Source organism: Crocuta crocuta, unplaced genomic scaffold (assembly GCF_008692635.1).
Source record: "Crocuta crocuta isolate KB4526 unplaced genomic scaffold, BGI_CrCroc_1.0 scaffold248, whole genome shotgun sequence".
Taxonomy (NCBI): domain Eukaryota; kingdom Metazoa; phylum Chordata; class Mammalia; order Carnivora; family Hyaenidae; genus Crocuta; species Crocuta crocuta.
The window spans coordinates 70,180-84,732 of record NW_027532409.1 but is presented as its reverse complement, the minus strand read 5'-3'; the positions used below and the strand labels follow the sequence as shown (position 1 = coordinate 84,732).

The 14,553-nt window shown below is 51.6% G+C and overlaps 1 protein-coding gene across 4 annotated transcripts in view; it reads left to right on the top strand.

Annotated features, from left to right (window-relative positions):
• The first annotated feature begins 627 nt into the window (after positions 1-627).
• Positions 628-14,553, top strand: part of L3MBTL1 (L3MBTL histone methyl-lysine binding protein 1) — a 36,984-nt gene continuing 23,058 nt past the window's right edge. For 3 of the 4 annotated variants that reach the window (XM_077778818.1, XM_077778820.1, XM_077778821.1), the window contains exons 1-14: positions 628-763; positions 912-1,138; positions 1,459-1,600; positions 1,836-1,986; positions 2,122-2,254; positions 2,905-2,989; positions 10,248-10,336; positions 10,854-10,958; positions 11,860-11,995; positions 12,329-12,420; positions 12,886-13,037; positions 13,445-13,521; positions 14,081-14,166; positions 14,366-14,476. In XM_077778818.1, coding sequence (XP_077634944.1) covers positions 628-763; positions 912-1,138; positions 1,459-1,600; positions 1,836-1,986; positions 2,122-2,254; positions 2,905-2,989; positions 10,248-10,336; positions 10,854-10,958; positions 11,860-11,995; positions 12,329-12,420; positions 12,886-13,037; positions 13,445-13,521; positions 14,081-14,166; positions 14,366-14,476 — 1,722 coding nt within the window. The remainder of the gene's footprint in view (positions 764-911; positions 1,139-1,458; positions 1,601-1,835; positions 1,987-2,121; positions 2,255-2,904; positions 2,990-10,247; positions 10,337-10,853; positions 10,959-11,859; positions 11,996-12,328; positions 12,421-12,885; positions 13,038-13,444; positions 13,522-14,080; positions 14,167-14,365; positions 14,477-14,553) is intronic. The other variant, XM_077778819.1, reaches the window with a different exon arrangement.

Sequence of the window (14,553 nt, the reverse complement as noted above, 5' to 3'; positions counted from 1 at the left end):
TTGCTTTATTTATAGCAAACTCATGCACTGCCTGGGCCCTCAAATATCTCTGTGCTCTTCACATGTATGCATTTGTTCAGCAGATGTTACAATGCTCACTTGCTTGGGGTTGGAAGGATTATGGGCATGGGTTATAAAGGAATGTGATCAGGAAAGATCATCTCCCAGGAAAATGGACCTTCTGAGTGAGAGAGAACCTGGTACTTGAGGGCTCTAAATCCCCAGAGGGAGAAGGGATTGATTCTAGTGGGGCTAAAGGTCAGGATTGAGAAGAGGGGAGTTTTGACTTAGCTTGGGCTACACCGTGACAGCTGGCCAGGCAGAACCTTGGCATTGCGACCTACTCCCCAGAGTCAGTTCAGTACGTCACAGTTTACAGAGCACCCTCATGCATGTCCATCTTCCAAAGTCTGGGGGAGATGCAGGGCGTGGCTAGAGCTCTCATCTGGGTGACCTGGTTGGAGCCAGGGGCCAGAGTTAATGTTGGTCTCCTGACAGCCTGCTGTCCTCAGGGTTGAGGCTTTTCTCTGCAGGTTGCCAGCCTGAAGGTGACCAGCTCCTTCTCAAAGAAGCCCCCTCCTTCCCTGATGGCCCTGGGGGTTGTCTTCAGCTTGTAGGCCTACCAGGATGGAGGGGAATGCCGAAATGGAGATGCTGAGGACACTGAAGGGACCCTCCACAGGAGAGGTCAATGTGCACCTGGTGGCCAGAGACAGCTCAGGTTCTGGCTCTCACCTGCCCACTGCTGCCTTCATCATCCCAGGTGGGCCTAGCCAGGGGTCTGGGGAGGAGCATACTTGCTCAGGCAGGTATGGATCCTGGGAAGGGCATACTTTCACCTGCCTACACACATGCATCGGGCACGGCCACTAAGCTCACCTGTGTCATGTCTTCCGTGCATTTGTTTGCAGCCAGCTCGGCCACCCTTGGCCTGCCCAGTAGTGCCCTGGATGTGACCTGTTTTCCGCGGGAGCCGATCCATGTGGGCGCTCCGGAGCGAGTGGCGGGCAGCGAACCTGTCACGGCCACCGTTCTGCCGCAGTTAAGCGCCGGGCCTGCGGCCAGCTCCAGCGCCACCACAGTGCGGCTCCTGGAGTGGACCGAGGCCGCGGCCCCGCCTCCTGGGAGCGGCCTGCGGGTCAGTGTCTGTGGGGATTGGCGGGGCCCCTGCGAGCCGCACCTGCGGGGTGGGGCCAGCACGCCGGGGGCGGGGCCCGAGGCGAAGGAGGGGGAAGGGGCCGCGATGAGGGGTTCCCCGGTGCGGCTTTGAGTGCGGGACTCTAGGGGCATGGCTGGGGTGGAGGCGCTCGGAGTCTGGAGGGCTGCTGGGGGCGGGGCTTGGAGCCTGGCACCCGGAGCCGAGCCTTGCGGAGTAAGGCGGCCCGAGGGGACTGTGCCGAGCCGGGGACGGGTCAAGGAGGTACAGGAGTCCAGTCCTCAGACCCTCCTGCGCTCCAGTTCCGGATAAGCGAGTACGCGCCGCTGAACATGGTAGGAGCGGAGCAGCCCCCGAGCCCCGAGCTGCGGCGGGAAGGTGTGGCCGAGTATGAAGATGGCGAGGCCCCGGCGGGAGGTGGCGATGCGGGCACCCAACAGCCCGGTAGGACCCCCTCCCCAGTCCCCAGACTGGGGCCCTGCATGGGTGGGACGAGGCCCTAGCTCCCCAAGGAGTTTCCATGGTTAGGAGTTGGTGTGAGGGCGGCCTGGTTCTGCAAGTACATCCAGGAATCGGTCCTGGAGGGGGCGTGGGCCCCGAGGTGGGCGGAGCCTGACAGGTGCGGCTGTGGTGGGTGGGAGGCCTGAGGCCCCTTTCGCCCCCCCCCGGCCCCCCGCAGCGGACCTCCCCCAGGACCCTCCAGAAGATCCCCCACAGGACCACCCAGAAGATGATGGCACCTGTCAGTGCCAGGAGTGTGGACCTCAGCAAAGTGCGGGTCCGGATCCTGGTGCCTCCAATGATGACTGCCCGCCACTGTTCCAAGAGCGGTAAGGGGGAGGGGATTGCAACCGTACTTGCTCTGCCTGCGGGGCCCCCAAACCCCCTTCCTGTTCGTGGCTGAGGAGAGGGACTGGGGTGGTGCAGGGTGGGTGCTTCTTTCTCTCAGGCTGTTCCTCCCTCAGGTCAGTCATAGTAGAGAACTCCTCCGGCCAGAACGCCAGCACCAGCACTTCTGAGCTCCTCAAACCCATGAAGAAGAGGAAACGCAGGGAATATCACAGCCCATCAGAGGAGGAGTCGGAGCCAGAGGCCTTGGTAGGAAGGGGGCAGTGGAGAGGGAGAGGGGAGGCTGGAGACTACGTCTCAATTTCCACTGTCCTCTCAATTAATCCAGGCTGTGGGGCTGGGCCAGAGATGACACGTGATGATTCACTCATCATATTTTTGGGGTCCCATTTTGATTCAGGTCCTGTACTTGAAGAGTACAGAGTAGAGGTTAAAGCACCCTCCTGCTTTCTGGAGCTCCCATGTCAGTCTAGTGTCAGGGCTGTGTCACATTCATGTAAACCAGCACCCAAATAGATGTGTAGGCAGATGGAAAGCTCCATCCCTGGAGCCCAGTCTCAAGACCAGAGGCCTGGGAGCACAGGGCTCTAGTTGCAGAGAAGCTAGAAGAGACAGAGCATGAAAGTTCCAGCGGGCAAGTAAAACCCATACAGAGCAGTTCTGAGAGGAATGAGGAAGATTGTCATCAGACTGTGTCACTAGGGGCTGTATGCTCATGTGAGTTTGTGCCCACCTGGTAAGGGGTTGCCCCCGGGAGCTGTGTTCCAGCTGGTAGCCTAGAAGAAATTCTACTTGTTTGGGGCAGAACACTGTGTGGCCAGGGAGCCAGGCAGGGGCCTGGAATAGTCTGGGACTTCACCTCAACCCAGGAGGACAGGAATAAGGCTTGCCTTCCACAGGAGAAACAAGAAGAAGGAAAGGATCAAGAGGGACAGCCCACTGCTAGCACCCCAGACAGTGAGGAGTGGAACAGCAGCCAGCCTGGTATGGTGGCGTGTGTGTGTGTGTGTGTGTGTGTGTGTGTGTGTGTATTGGTGTGATGTGTGTATACACCTTTGGAGGTGTGAGGCTGGGAGTATGGGTTATGAATGTGATGGTGTGTTGTACATATGTAGATAAGTACGAACTAGTGTATGTGAGACAGAGGGAGAGAAAATGAGAGAGAGACAATGTTTCTGGTTTATGCACTTGTATATGTGTATTGGGGGGAGGGGATTATATCATGTGGTTGTTTATCCTCTATTATCTAGTTGTGAACAGGCCTTACTTCCAGGCCAGTATCCAAAGACTTAAATAGCTTTTAATGGCACCACATGGCATTGCTTCCCTTTGGTGGTATGAGCAAGTTCATACCAGTCATTGGTCTGACCTTGCTCTTGGGACCACCATTCTGGCCCTTTGGTTCCAAGAGAAGTGGAACCAGTGTCATTCATAGTGAGCTCTGGCCCTCCAGCCTTCTCCATTCCCATGTGACAACAGTCAACTGGAGCTAAGTAACATTTATCACACCTGTGGTCACCTAGATACTGTACAGCTTGTTTAATGTCTGCCTTCCTCCCTCAAAACTGTATTTTATTAATCACTGTATCTCTGATGCTTAGCTCAGCGACTGGTGTTGAGTAGACTCTCAATAAATGTTTATCCAGTGCATGAATGGATAAGGCGTATGTTGGTGGTTCCACTTGGTTCAGTTGCATGAATTACTGTCTTTCCTGTCCCAGAGAGAGTAGAGGGTGAGGTGAGTTCTTAGGACATTCTGCCTTACTGGATCCAGTGTAGCCAGAGGAACCCAGTCTGTATCCAGGGCTCTGAACTCTGTAGTGCCTATTGGAAATTCTGCCCATCACAACCAAACCAGATTTTCACTGATATCTCTCACCCAAGGCTCTCATAATCAAAAGCCAAAAGCATAGCTCTCATTGGTCTATGGCTTCTTGAGTCATAACCAGAGGAAGGAGACAATGTCTAACTACTCAAGACAGTGGTTCAACTGCTCTGTCTTACTGAGGGAAGTAGATTCGTGAATCTGCATTCTTTTACCTGAGTCCTCTTGACCAGTATAGGTATCTTTTGACTCATACCTCTCACCATCTCTATGGTGGTGTAGCATTGGTTTCTGGATATTTTCCCCCTTCTGTCTTTTTTCCTTTTTTCAAGGAAAGATACTGTGTCAGTCAACAGATGTTTACATTTATGGCTAAATTTTTCCCCACTCACTTTTGGGGTCTCTTGGCGGAAGAATCTAGGGCTAGTGGTGGGAGTGGCAGGTTTGCTTGAGTGTCCTGTGTGTGTGGAGAATCTCTTTTCTGTCTATGCTCTGTTTGGCGGTTGGATGGCCAGCTACTGGGCTCATGGTGCACAGGCCTGACATTACCTGGTCCTGACAGAATGTTCCAATAGTTTAAGAGTTAGAGCTGTGTAACTCATGTATATACTCAGGCGTTCTTGCACGCTCACCCGCTCTCTCTCTCTCTCTTTCTCGCTCTCTCCCTCCCCCTCCCCCTCCCCAATATACCTGCTTTATCTTTTCAACAGCTGATTTATGTGAAGAATTGTTTTCTAACACACCATGGCGCAAGTCTTTACAGATTATTTAGTCATTAATAGTTATTCTTATATTCTCTGTCCCCTCTCGTTCTGCCCACATCCAGATCAGGTATCTGGTAGGATTCTTCTGGGTCAACTTGTGCCAGTCTTTTCACATTCAGAACAGTCCTTCAAGTATCCTCTTCTGCCTCTTTATAGTTACCTGAGACATTCATTTTGCCCATTCTTAATCAGGTTGTTTATCTTCTTACTATTAATTTATGTATCCTGGATATAAGTCCTTTGTCAAATATATATACTAAAAAAATTCTTTTCCCCCAGTTCGTAGCTTGCTTTTTCCTTCCGAAATGAGGTTTTTTGAGGAGCAGAATGTTTTCATTCTGATAGTGTCCACTTTATCCAGTTTTTGCAGTTAGCGCTTCATATATATTTTTACAAAGTACAGTTTTTTTTAGCAGCTTTATTAAGATGGAATTCACAAAACATGCAATCCAGCCATTTGAATTGTACAATTCAGTGGGTTTTTATGTATTCACAGAGTTGTATAACCACCACCACAATCAATTTCAAAATTTTTTTTCATCACTCCAAAAAGAACCCCTGGATCCATCAGCTGTTATTCTCCCCAAACCACCAATCCCCTGTGGTCCTAGGCAACCCCAGGTTTATTATCTGTGGATGTGGATTTGCCTACTCTGGACATTTCACATACACAGGATCACATAATATGGTGGCCCTTTATGACTGGCATCTTTCACTCGGCACAGTGTTTTTAAAGGTTTATCCATGGGGTAGCGGGCATCAGTACCCCATTCCTTTTTATTGCCAAGTAATATTCCACTGTGTGGATAGCTCGTGCTTTATCAATTGATGGATATGGGGTGCTTCTACTCCAGGGCTACTCTGAGTAACGCTGATATGAATATCCATGTACGAGGTTTGTTTTTTTTTTAATTTTTTAATGTTTTTATTTATTTTTGAGAGAGAGAGACAGCGTGAGCAGAGGAGGGTCAGAGAAAGAGGGAGACACAGAATTCATAACAGTCTCCAGGCTCTGAGCTGGCTGTCAGCACAGAGCCCGACGTGGGGCTCGAACCCACGAACCCACGAACCATGAGATCATGACCTGAGCCAAAGTTGGATGCACAACTGACTGAGCCACCCAGGTGCCCCTCCATGTACAAGTCTTTGTGTGGATATAATTTTTCATTTTTCTTGAGTATGTACCCAGGAGTGAATTGCTGGGTTATATGGTAACTCTATGTTTAGCCTTTTAGGGAATTGCTAGACTTTTCCGAAGTGACTGTGCCATTTTATATTTTCACCGGCTTGAGAGTTCCAGTTCATTCACTTCCTCATCAATGCTTATTATTGTCTGTCTTTTTTATTACAGCCGCCCTCGTGGGTGTGAAGTAGCCTCTTATTGTGGTTTTGACTTGCATTACCTTGATGGCTAATAATGTGGAGCATCTTTTCATGTGTTTATTGGCCATTTGTATATTTTTCTTTGGACAAATATTTATTCAGGTCCATGCCATTTTTAAATTTGGTATAAGGAACACATTTGATATTGAAATACAAAGAGCGTGCCATGCAGAGTTGGGGAACATGTTGAGAATATGAGTGTGTGCTTCAGTACAAGTCATTGATCAGTAGGACTCTTACAGCAATGCCTTCTTAACTGAGGTCTCTAATCTAAATTTACATGAATTGTTTATTTTTTTTCTGGGTAGATGGTCCATGCCTTTCATTAGATTTTCAAAAAGGTCCATTTATACTTACTAGAAAATGAAGGCCATGTGAAGAATAGACCATAGCATTATGGAGCCCAGCCTCTTCAGCTTGGTGTTCCCAGGCATAGATCCTTGCAAGGTACATGTTAACCTCAAGCAGCAGGCTCTTGATTAAGTTTTCTGTCTTGAACTGATTCTGATTTGGCTAAACATTGGCTAGCCATGCTGCAGAAGAGATAGGCAAATACAGACATGTATCTGTGGCAAATTTAAGCAAAAAGATCCAGCATATGGTTGGCACCCTGGTGAGTGCTTGTGATCAGCTGTTCTTGAACCATGGCATTCTGTTCTTTACGTTTTCCTTCTCTCTTATAGACCTTATAGTGGAAAGTCTGGTTAGAACCATTAATCCGCAAACTATCTCTACCTAAACTACTGAAACAGTGCTCAAGAAGCTTCCCAAGAGAGCACAAAGAGAGGAAATGGCAAGGAATTGCTAAATTTCTAGGGTTCCCACCGTTGAGGAGCAGGGTTGGGGTGGGAGAAAGAACCACCAATGGCAAGAGAAGAGGAAGAAGGTACAGCTAAGAGTGCAGCAAGAAGGAAGTGCTCAGATGGAAGGGAGCTGGATAGCACATGGACATCAAGGCATTTGAGGAATGAGGGATACCTGCGTGGCTCAGTTGGTTAAGCCTGCAGCTCTTGATTTGCCTCAGGTCATGGTCTCATGGTTCACGAGTTCAAGCCCTGCGTCAGACTCTGTGCTGACAGTGCAGAGCCTGCTTGGGATTCTCTCCCTGCCTGCCTCTCTCTCTCTCTCTCAAAAATAAATAAATAAATTTTAAAAAGAGAGAGAGAAGGTACCTGGATGATTCAGTCGGTTAAGCATTCAACTTTGGCTCAGGTCATGATTTTACAGTTCATCAGTTCGAGCCCCACATCAGGCTCTCTGCTGTCAGTGCAGAGTCCTTTTTCAGAGCCTCTGTCCCTCCCTCTCTCTGCTCCTCCCCCACTCACACTGTCTCTCTCTCAAAAATAATAGATTTAAAAAATTTTTTTTTGAAAACAGGTAGTTATGTAATAGTATAATAACTGTTGTGGTTGAAGTATATAGGTACAAAGGACTGTCCCGGAATAAGCTCTGCCTCATACAGTCAAGGAAGGCTGCACAGGGCAGGTGGGATGATGTTCCTCCCAGCTGTGCGTCCATACATCCATACATCCCTGCATCCATATATCCAGCCGTCCACACACGCATACATACACATACATCCTTCTAGTCATTCATGTAACAGACATTTGGTGATTATCTCTCTGTGTAAAACCCTATACCAGTGGCAGAGCTGTGGGTGAGAAGATAAGAGGCAGGGCCAGGATGGGGGCAGCATCTATGAGGCAGCAAGATGAGGATGTGCAAAGGCACAGAACCATGCGGGCTTAGAAATGCATGCTGAGACTAGTTCACTGACAGCTTTGTGTGCTGCAGAAAAGTGTTCAGGTTTTTGGCTGTAAATCAGAAGCCACTATGGACGAAAGCAAAGAAAGAAACCATTTTCATTTTAGAACTGTTCTGGCACTAGACTGAATCTGAGGCCGCAAGATCAATCCAGAGGCTCTTGAACCAGACTCAAAGTGAGACCAACAGTAAGCATGGAGAGGTGGGAATAGATTTGAGAGACAGGTAGAAGTTGGAGTCAGCAGGACTCAGGGGCTGAAGGATCCTGGGAGTGAAAAAAAAGACATAAAGGATCCCTCCCAAGTTCCTGGCTTGTGTGACTGGTTGAATGGATGCTGATGCCATCAACCGGAATGGACTATATTGAGAAGAGCTTTGGCAGAGAAGGTAGGAGTTTGGTTTTGGACAGCCTGAGCTAGCTGAAGAAAGTGCTAGTCAAGAGCGTCTAGTCCAAAGAAGCAGGAATAAGCAAAGGAGCATTTCTGGAAGTCAAGAGGATGAGTACCACAGCTGGCCTATGCAGTGCCTTGACACACATTGTAAAAAGGTGCCCTTCCGAGCAGACCCAATTAGAAAAAAGGCAACCTTTCTTCATAGTAGATTTAGCCACATGGCTTGGCAAGGAGCCCAGGCTGGATTTCAGCCACATTCACCCTCTTGGCTGGGCACCTATGAACAGTGCGCAAACTGTACAACCGTACACAGATGCTTTGGGACTCATCTCGTTTTTAGGATGTAGCTAACAGCTCAGTCCACTATTCTCCATGGGAAAAGGACACAGGGAGTTGGAGGAGGCTGGGGCTTGGTCTGGGAGAAGATGTCTAGTCATTACTGAAGGGTTTAGTAATCAGACCTCTCTCCACTGGATTCCATTTCTCATCTCTTTTCTCATCTGTGGAAAGGATTACTATGAGTCCTACCTATCTCCTCAAGACATAGTGTGAGAATTAAAGGGAACCACGTATGTGAGGTCTCTGAGGTATCCCTGTACCCCCAGTTTCTGGCAGCAGCCTTGGCACACAGGAAGCCCTACTCGATGGTAAAGGAATGGTTAAGGGAATTGAAAATGGTGGTGGTGGTGGTGAATTGTAAAGTCTGTATACCTGTTAGACATTATTCTAGTGAGAGAATCCAGACAATAAAGGGTTAGGGAGGCAAGTGGCATGGTTGGGGGTTGGGATGGAAGACATTGAAGATGGGGAGGTCAGAGGTCTCTGCTGTGGGGGGCGGGGGCAGGAGCAGGGAGTAGTCTTAGGGCTTGGCCACAATGGAGGATGGCTGAGGGAAGAGGAACTTGGGGCTAGGAGCCCAGGAGGGGTAGAGCTGCCTGAGGTGAGAAATCCAACAAGTGGCTCATGTTACAGTTTGGGAAGAGTGAGAAGTGAGAACATAATGTAGGGAGAAAGGCTCGGGGGTTATGAAGCCTGGTGATAACAGTGGTGATTTGGGAAAAGCGAAGAGGTATTATGCAGGATGATGCGGAACGGCAGTGGCAAGACACCAGGAAACGATGCCAGGCCTGGCGTCCCACAGCGCACTCTCTCCTCCCCTGGATGCTCTGTAAGCCTGGATAAAGGCTGAGTGGGAGAAGTGAGGATTTCTTGAGGGAACACAAGTCATGTGTTGGAGGGACATTCCAGGTGTCACTGCGGGCAGAGGATAGTGGGAAGAGGTGTGCTCTGGGCTGGTGTATGGTGTAGGTCCCTGAGAAGGTCTGCTGGCTTGGTGGATCTGTTGATGAAGGAAAGACTTGATTTGGCCTAGCTGGGTCAGATGGTCGGGATCTCAAGGTTCGGTACGGTGACCAGGGAACTTAGGCAGCTCCTAGGGAGATGCTTCTAGCCACTGTGGTTCCAGCTAAAGAAAAAAGCTTCTTCCTGAGTGACAAATCACTCCACATCTGAGTGATCCAGGGCAGTAACCAAGAGCTAGAATCCAGATCAGACAGACTTCATGGAGCCCCAGGAAGACCAGTAACACAAGACCAGCACTTCGTGTTTCGTGAGGATCTTTTACTCGCAGCATTTCATGTACTTCTCCACACGACTCCCTGTGGTAGATGAAGTTGTCTGCATATCGCAGATGACAAAATTGAGGCAGTGAAGTATCTAGAAGAAGCTGGACCTATTTACCAAAGGGATATGAATTGATTTCTGCAGGCCTTTGCAAAATGCAAGGCTCTTTCATGGTCTGTAGCCTTCAGCTAAAGGCAGCTCTGGCTGATCTTGTGAGCCTACCTTACACATTGCCAGCTATTCTAGTCTTTAAAGGATGTTTCTCTCTGTCCTGGAGGCCAGGTCTGCATCTCATTACTAACCTGAATTTCCCATAGGGGAATTTATCTCCCCCTCCCCAGGAGATTCCTGACGATAGTTGTGTGTGTGTGTGTGTGTGTGTGTGTGTGTGTGTGTGTGTGTGTGCGCGCGCGCGCGCGTGTCAGGGGAAACTCAGATGAGGAATCTATCAGGAACAGTCCAGGGGTCAGTCTTCTGTCTCTTGTCTACAGCATCAGGGGAGAAGAAGGAAAGCTGGTCGTGGGAGCCCTACCTGGAGGAGCAGAAGGCTGTCACCGCCCCTGTCAGCCTCTTCCAGGACGTGAGTCGGATAGTTCCTACCTAGGAAGAGCTTGCATACCCTGTCCAGAACTCACCACCAAACTCAGACCTTCTGGTGTTCTGTGTGTCTGATATCCCTCAAAAGACTGGAAGAATGGAAGGGGGAGAGGCTGTTTAAGGTCCCAGAGTAGAAAAGGGCTCACTCTGAGAGGCTCCCAGGATAGGAGGAAGTAGAGAGGTGGGACCCAGGCTCATCCGTCACTGCACCTGTGGACTTTTGAATCCTGGTCCCTTCTGCTCAGTTCTGTATGCTGATCTCCCCATGACGTGGGTAAGAGGGAGCCCTTAAATCCAGCCCTGATTTAGCCCACATTTTTCAGAGGACTTGGGAGTTAGTCTTTCCTGCTCTGGATCCCTGCACTAAAGATTCCCAAACAAGTTACCCCTTTGGTAATACCAGGCAGATGGGGCCTAAAGGCAGTTCCTTCACCCCAAGCTTACTAGGCAAGGATAAGGCTGGATGGAGGCTGGGTCCTCTCCAATCTGTGCATTGACAGTACCAGGCGGTCACTCATAATAAGAATGGCTTCAGACTGGGCATGAAGTTGGAAGGCATCGACCCTCAACACCCGTCCATGTACTTCATCCTCACTGTGGCCGAGGTGAGCTGAGGCTTGCTCCCATATTCTGGTGATGTCTCTCTGGGTAGACTGATGGGGACTGCTGGGGCATGGAGGGCCTGACTTGGATGAGGGAGACACTGCCCTGCCCTCAGAAAGCACCCAGTCTTTAGGGGGTTATGGTGGAACACACCAAAAGCTAAGAAAGGAACAAAACCCACACTACTGGGCATGGAGACATTACTGAATGGTGCATCCTGCAGTCCTGGGGGAGCCTGAGGAGGAGGGATCTCGAGGGCAGGGGTGTTGGCATGAGTCCAGTCATGGTCTCGTCCTCTGGGAGTCCCACAGTTGTGTGGGAATCAGCCAAATAGACACATCAGCAACTTACCACATGGGACAGCAGATGTGAGCAGGGCGGCACCGAGGGGGCAGGAGGAGCTTCATGGAGGAAAGGCCTCCTGCCAAGCCTTGAGGGATGCATTGTGAGTTAGTAGGTGTTCCAGGCAGAAGAAGCGACAGTCCTGGGCATAGAACAGGGAGCCAAGTTCAAGGAACTGCCATCAGCTCAGTGAGGTCAGAGCAGTGTGAGGGGGGAGCAGTGAGAGACGGTAGCAGAAGGGTCATCAGGGGCCCTCTGAACAGGCCTGAGCCTTGGTAAGTGCCCTTGCGGTTCTGTCCAGGGCTCAAAGGGCAGGAGGATGTCCTGGAATCTGCCTGTCTCACACGCAGACTCAGGGCTCATGAGTATGTGATCTGTCCTCCATGCAGGCAGGATGGGAGAGCGTGGGGCAAGGTTCCCGATGCGGGAAGAGTGGTGGGCTGGGGAACCTGCTCGCATTCAAGAGACCCTGGAGACCACCAGGCTGGGCCAGAAGTGAGGGAGAGGGAGGTGGGCGTCTGCTGGCCTCAGAGTCCCTGTGATTCCCCTCCATGGGGCTAGGTGTGTGGCTACCGCCTACGTCTGCACTTCGATGGGTATTCTGAGTGCCATGACTTCTGGATCAATGCCAACTCCCCTGACATTCACCCCGCTGGCTGGTTTGAGAAGACTGGCCACAAGCTGCAGCCCCCCAAAGGTAAAGCCTAGCCAGGTTGGTCACAGTGAGGCAGTGAGCCCTCAGGCCCATCCATTCTTCCCCGCAGGACCCCCTTCCCTGTTCCCCGTTCCACCACTAGCCTCTCTTAATCCCATCCTGCTGTGACTAGGCCCCAGGGCTTCTGCCTTGCTCTTGCCCTTGGAGTGTCCACCCGGGTCATGTCCCACCTCAGCAGGGTCTCCCTGGGCAGGTTCTTGAGGGGTGGGTGGTCCTTGGACTTTGCTGATTCTGCTGCTTCAGTGCGGGCTTACTCACGGCGGCCCAGCCTCTGTCTGCACGGCGCTCTGTTCTTCCCCTCCCTGAGGGGCCTAGGTTACAAGGAGGAGGAGTTCAGCTGGAGCCAGTACCTGCGCAGCACAAGAGCCCAGGCCGCCCCCAAGCACCTGTTTGTGAGCCAGACCCACGTGAGTGCCCCCTGAGCGAGAGCAGATTCCCACCCTTTGGGACAGAATCCCAGCAGAAGAGAGCTTGTGTGCCAGTGCTCTCAGCTCACACCAAATGGGAAGGGCGCTCTGGGCAGACCGACGGGGAGAGGGAGGCCAGGTATGGGGCCCACCCAGTAGGACCCTCCTTCCTACTACAGAAGTGCTGTGCTCCAGGCACCCACCATCTCAGCCTGGGCACTGGATTTCTTGCTTTGGTTTGCTCTGCATGCCCTGGGGATAAGGTCCAAGCCTCGGTTCTGGGAGCTTGCTTTTTCCTTCCTTTTGACCAACACCACGGCTCTCCTGTTTAGTCTTGACAGGTCATAATTTCACAGTTTGTGAGTTCGCATCGGGCTCTGTGCTGACATAACTCCTAGAGAACCTATTGCTTCCTTTGCCAGTGGGTTCTGGGCCTGGCGTAGCAGCCCCTCTTCTTGCCCACAGAGTCCCCCACCCCTGGGCTTCCAGGTGGGCATGAAGCTGGAAGCTGTTGACCGCATGAACCCATCCCTAGTCTGTGTGGCCAGCGTGACCGACGTGGTAGACAGCCGCTTCCTGGTGCACTTTGACAACTGGGATGACACTTACGACTACTGGTAGTGGAAGGGCCCAGACTTGGCGGGGGGGTGAGGGGATGGCAGGGGCGGGAGGCAGTACTTTCAGACCTCAGGCACCATGTAGCCCCTACCTGGTCCTGACATTGATATTTGCTCCGGGGCATCACGGACTGTCCTGTGTGGCTTTGATCTGTATCATCAGAAATACAATGCAAAATTAAATGTTTCCTCTAAAAATGCCAAGGTTAGGATGAGCAAACCTGTGATTCATGGTTTTCCCTTAGACGGTTGGTAGTCGTAGAGTTTGTGGTTAATGCTGCAGTTTTGTGACGTCATCAGCCATCTGTGTTGCTCTTACTAAACAGTAGAATGAGGGTGGGCACTGGCGCCGTGCTGTCCTAGGCCTCAAAGTGTCACTTGGGTCAGTGAAGTATTCTTGGTTTCAGGTGTGATCCCAGCAGCCCCTACATCCACCCGGTGGGCTGGTGCCAGAAGCAAGGAAAGCCCCTCACCCCTCCACAAGGTGACCCCACAGCCTGAGCAAATGCCCCTTCCTGGGCCTGGCCCCACCGCCCTCCCCCCAGTCCCTTACCAGTACCTCACTAGCTGGGTCTTTAGGGTCTGGGCGAGAGGACAGATGTGTCCTGCAGCCTCATCTTCTTTGCCTGGGAGCTGAGAAACCTTTGATTTTAGGAGAGATCTGTCAACCCCTGACTCTGTTGAGGTTTAAAGGAAGAAAGTTAAGACGACCCCTCTCAGCAAGGGAGCAGGAGTCTAGAGCAAAGAGAATGTGTCCTTTCCTTTCAGGGTATTATGCTGGTCCACACACAGAGAGGTTCAGACAGGCTGGGGCTTGAGCTGGAGCAGCAGCACCAAGGGGGAGTGGGGACTCAGCGTTCTCTGTTAACTGTGGGGTGGCGACATGCTTGGTCCTGGCTCCCTCTGCCTCAGGAGCCCCCGCCAGCAGCTGGCCCTGGTGGTGTGGGGGGCGGGCGGGATTGTACCCCTTCCATTCTCCTGGTCCTGTTTGAGGAGAGAACTTCCCTCATGTGCCTAGACATTGTTCTCATCCTCTCCTCCAGACTACCCAGACCCTGACAGCTTCTGTTGGGAGAAATATCTGGAAGAAACTGGGGCCTCTGCTGTGCCCACCTGGGCCTTCAAGGCGGTGAGTCCGCTTTCTCTGCCCCCAGAGCTGACCTCTGGGAAGGCACGGAGCACTCGGCCAGCCACATGGAATGGAGGCCAAGTGGAGTGCTCCGCCTTCGGAAGGCCACTGTTTCTAGGTCACAGCACTTGGGCTCCTTTCTTGGGGCCTCAGCTCTCCCGAGCTAGGCCTTGGCCTGAAGACTGCTGTCCCCCTGCAGCGACCCCCACACAACTTCCTGGTCAACATGAAGCTGGAGGCCGTGGACCGCAGGAACCCAGCCCTGATCCGTGTGGCCAGCGTGGAGGACGTGGAGGACCATCGGATCAAGGTGGCTCTGGGCCCCTCAGGCTGGGGAATGCACAGGCTGTTTGGGCAGGAATTCTGTAGACTGGTCAGAGATCAAGG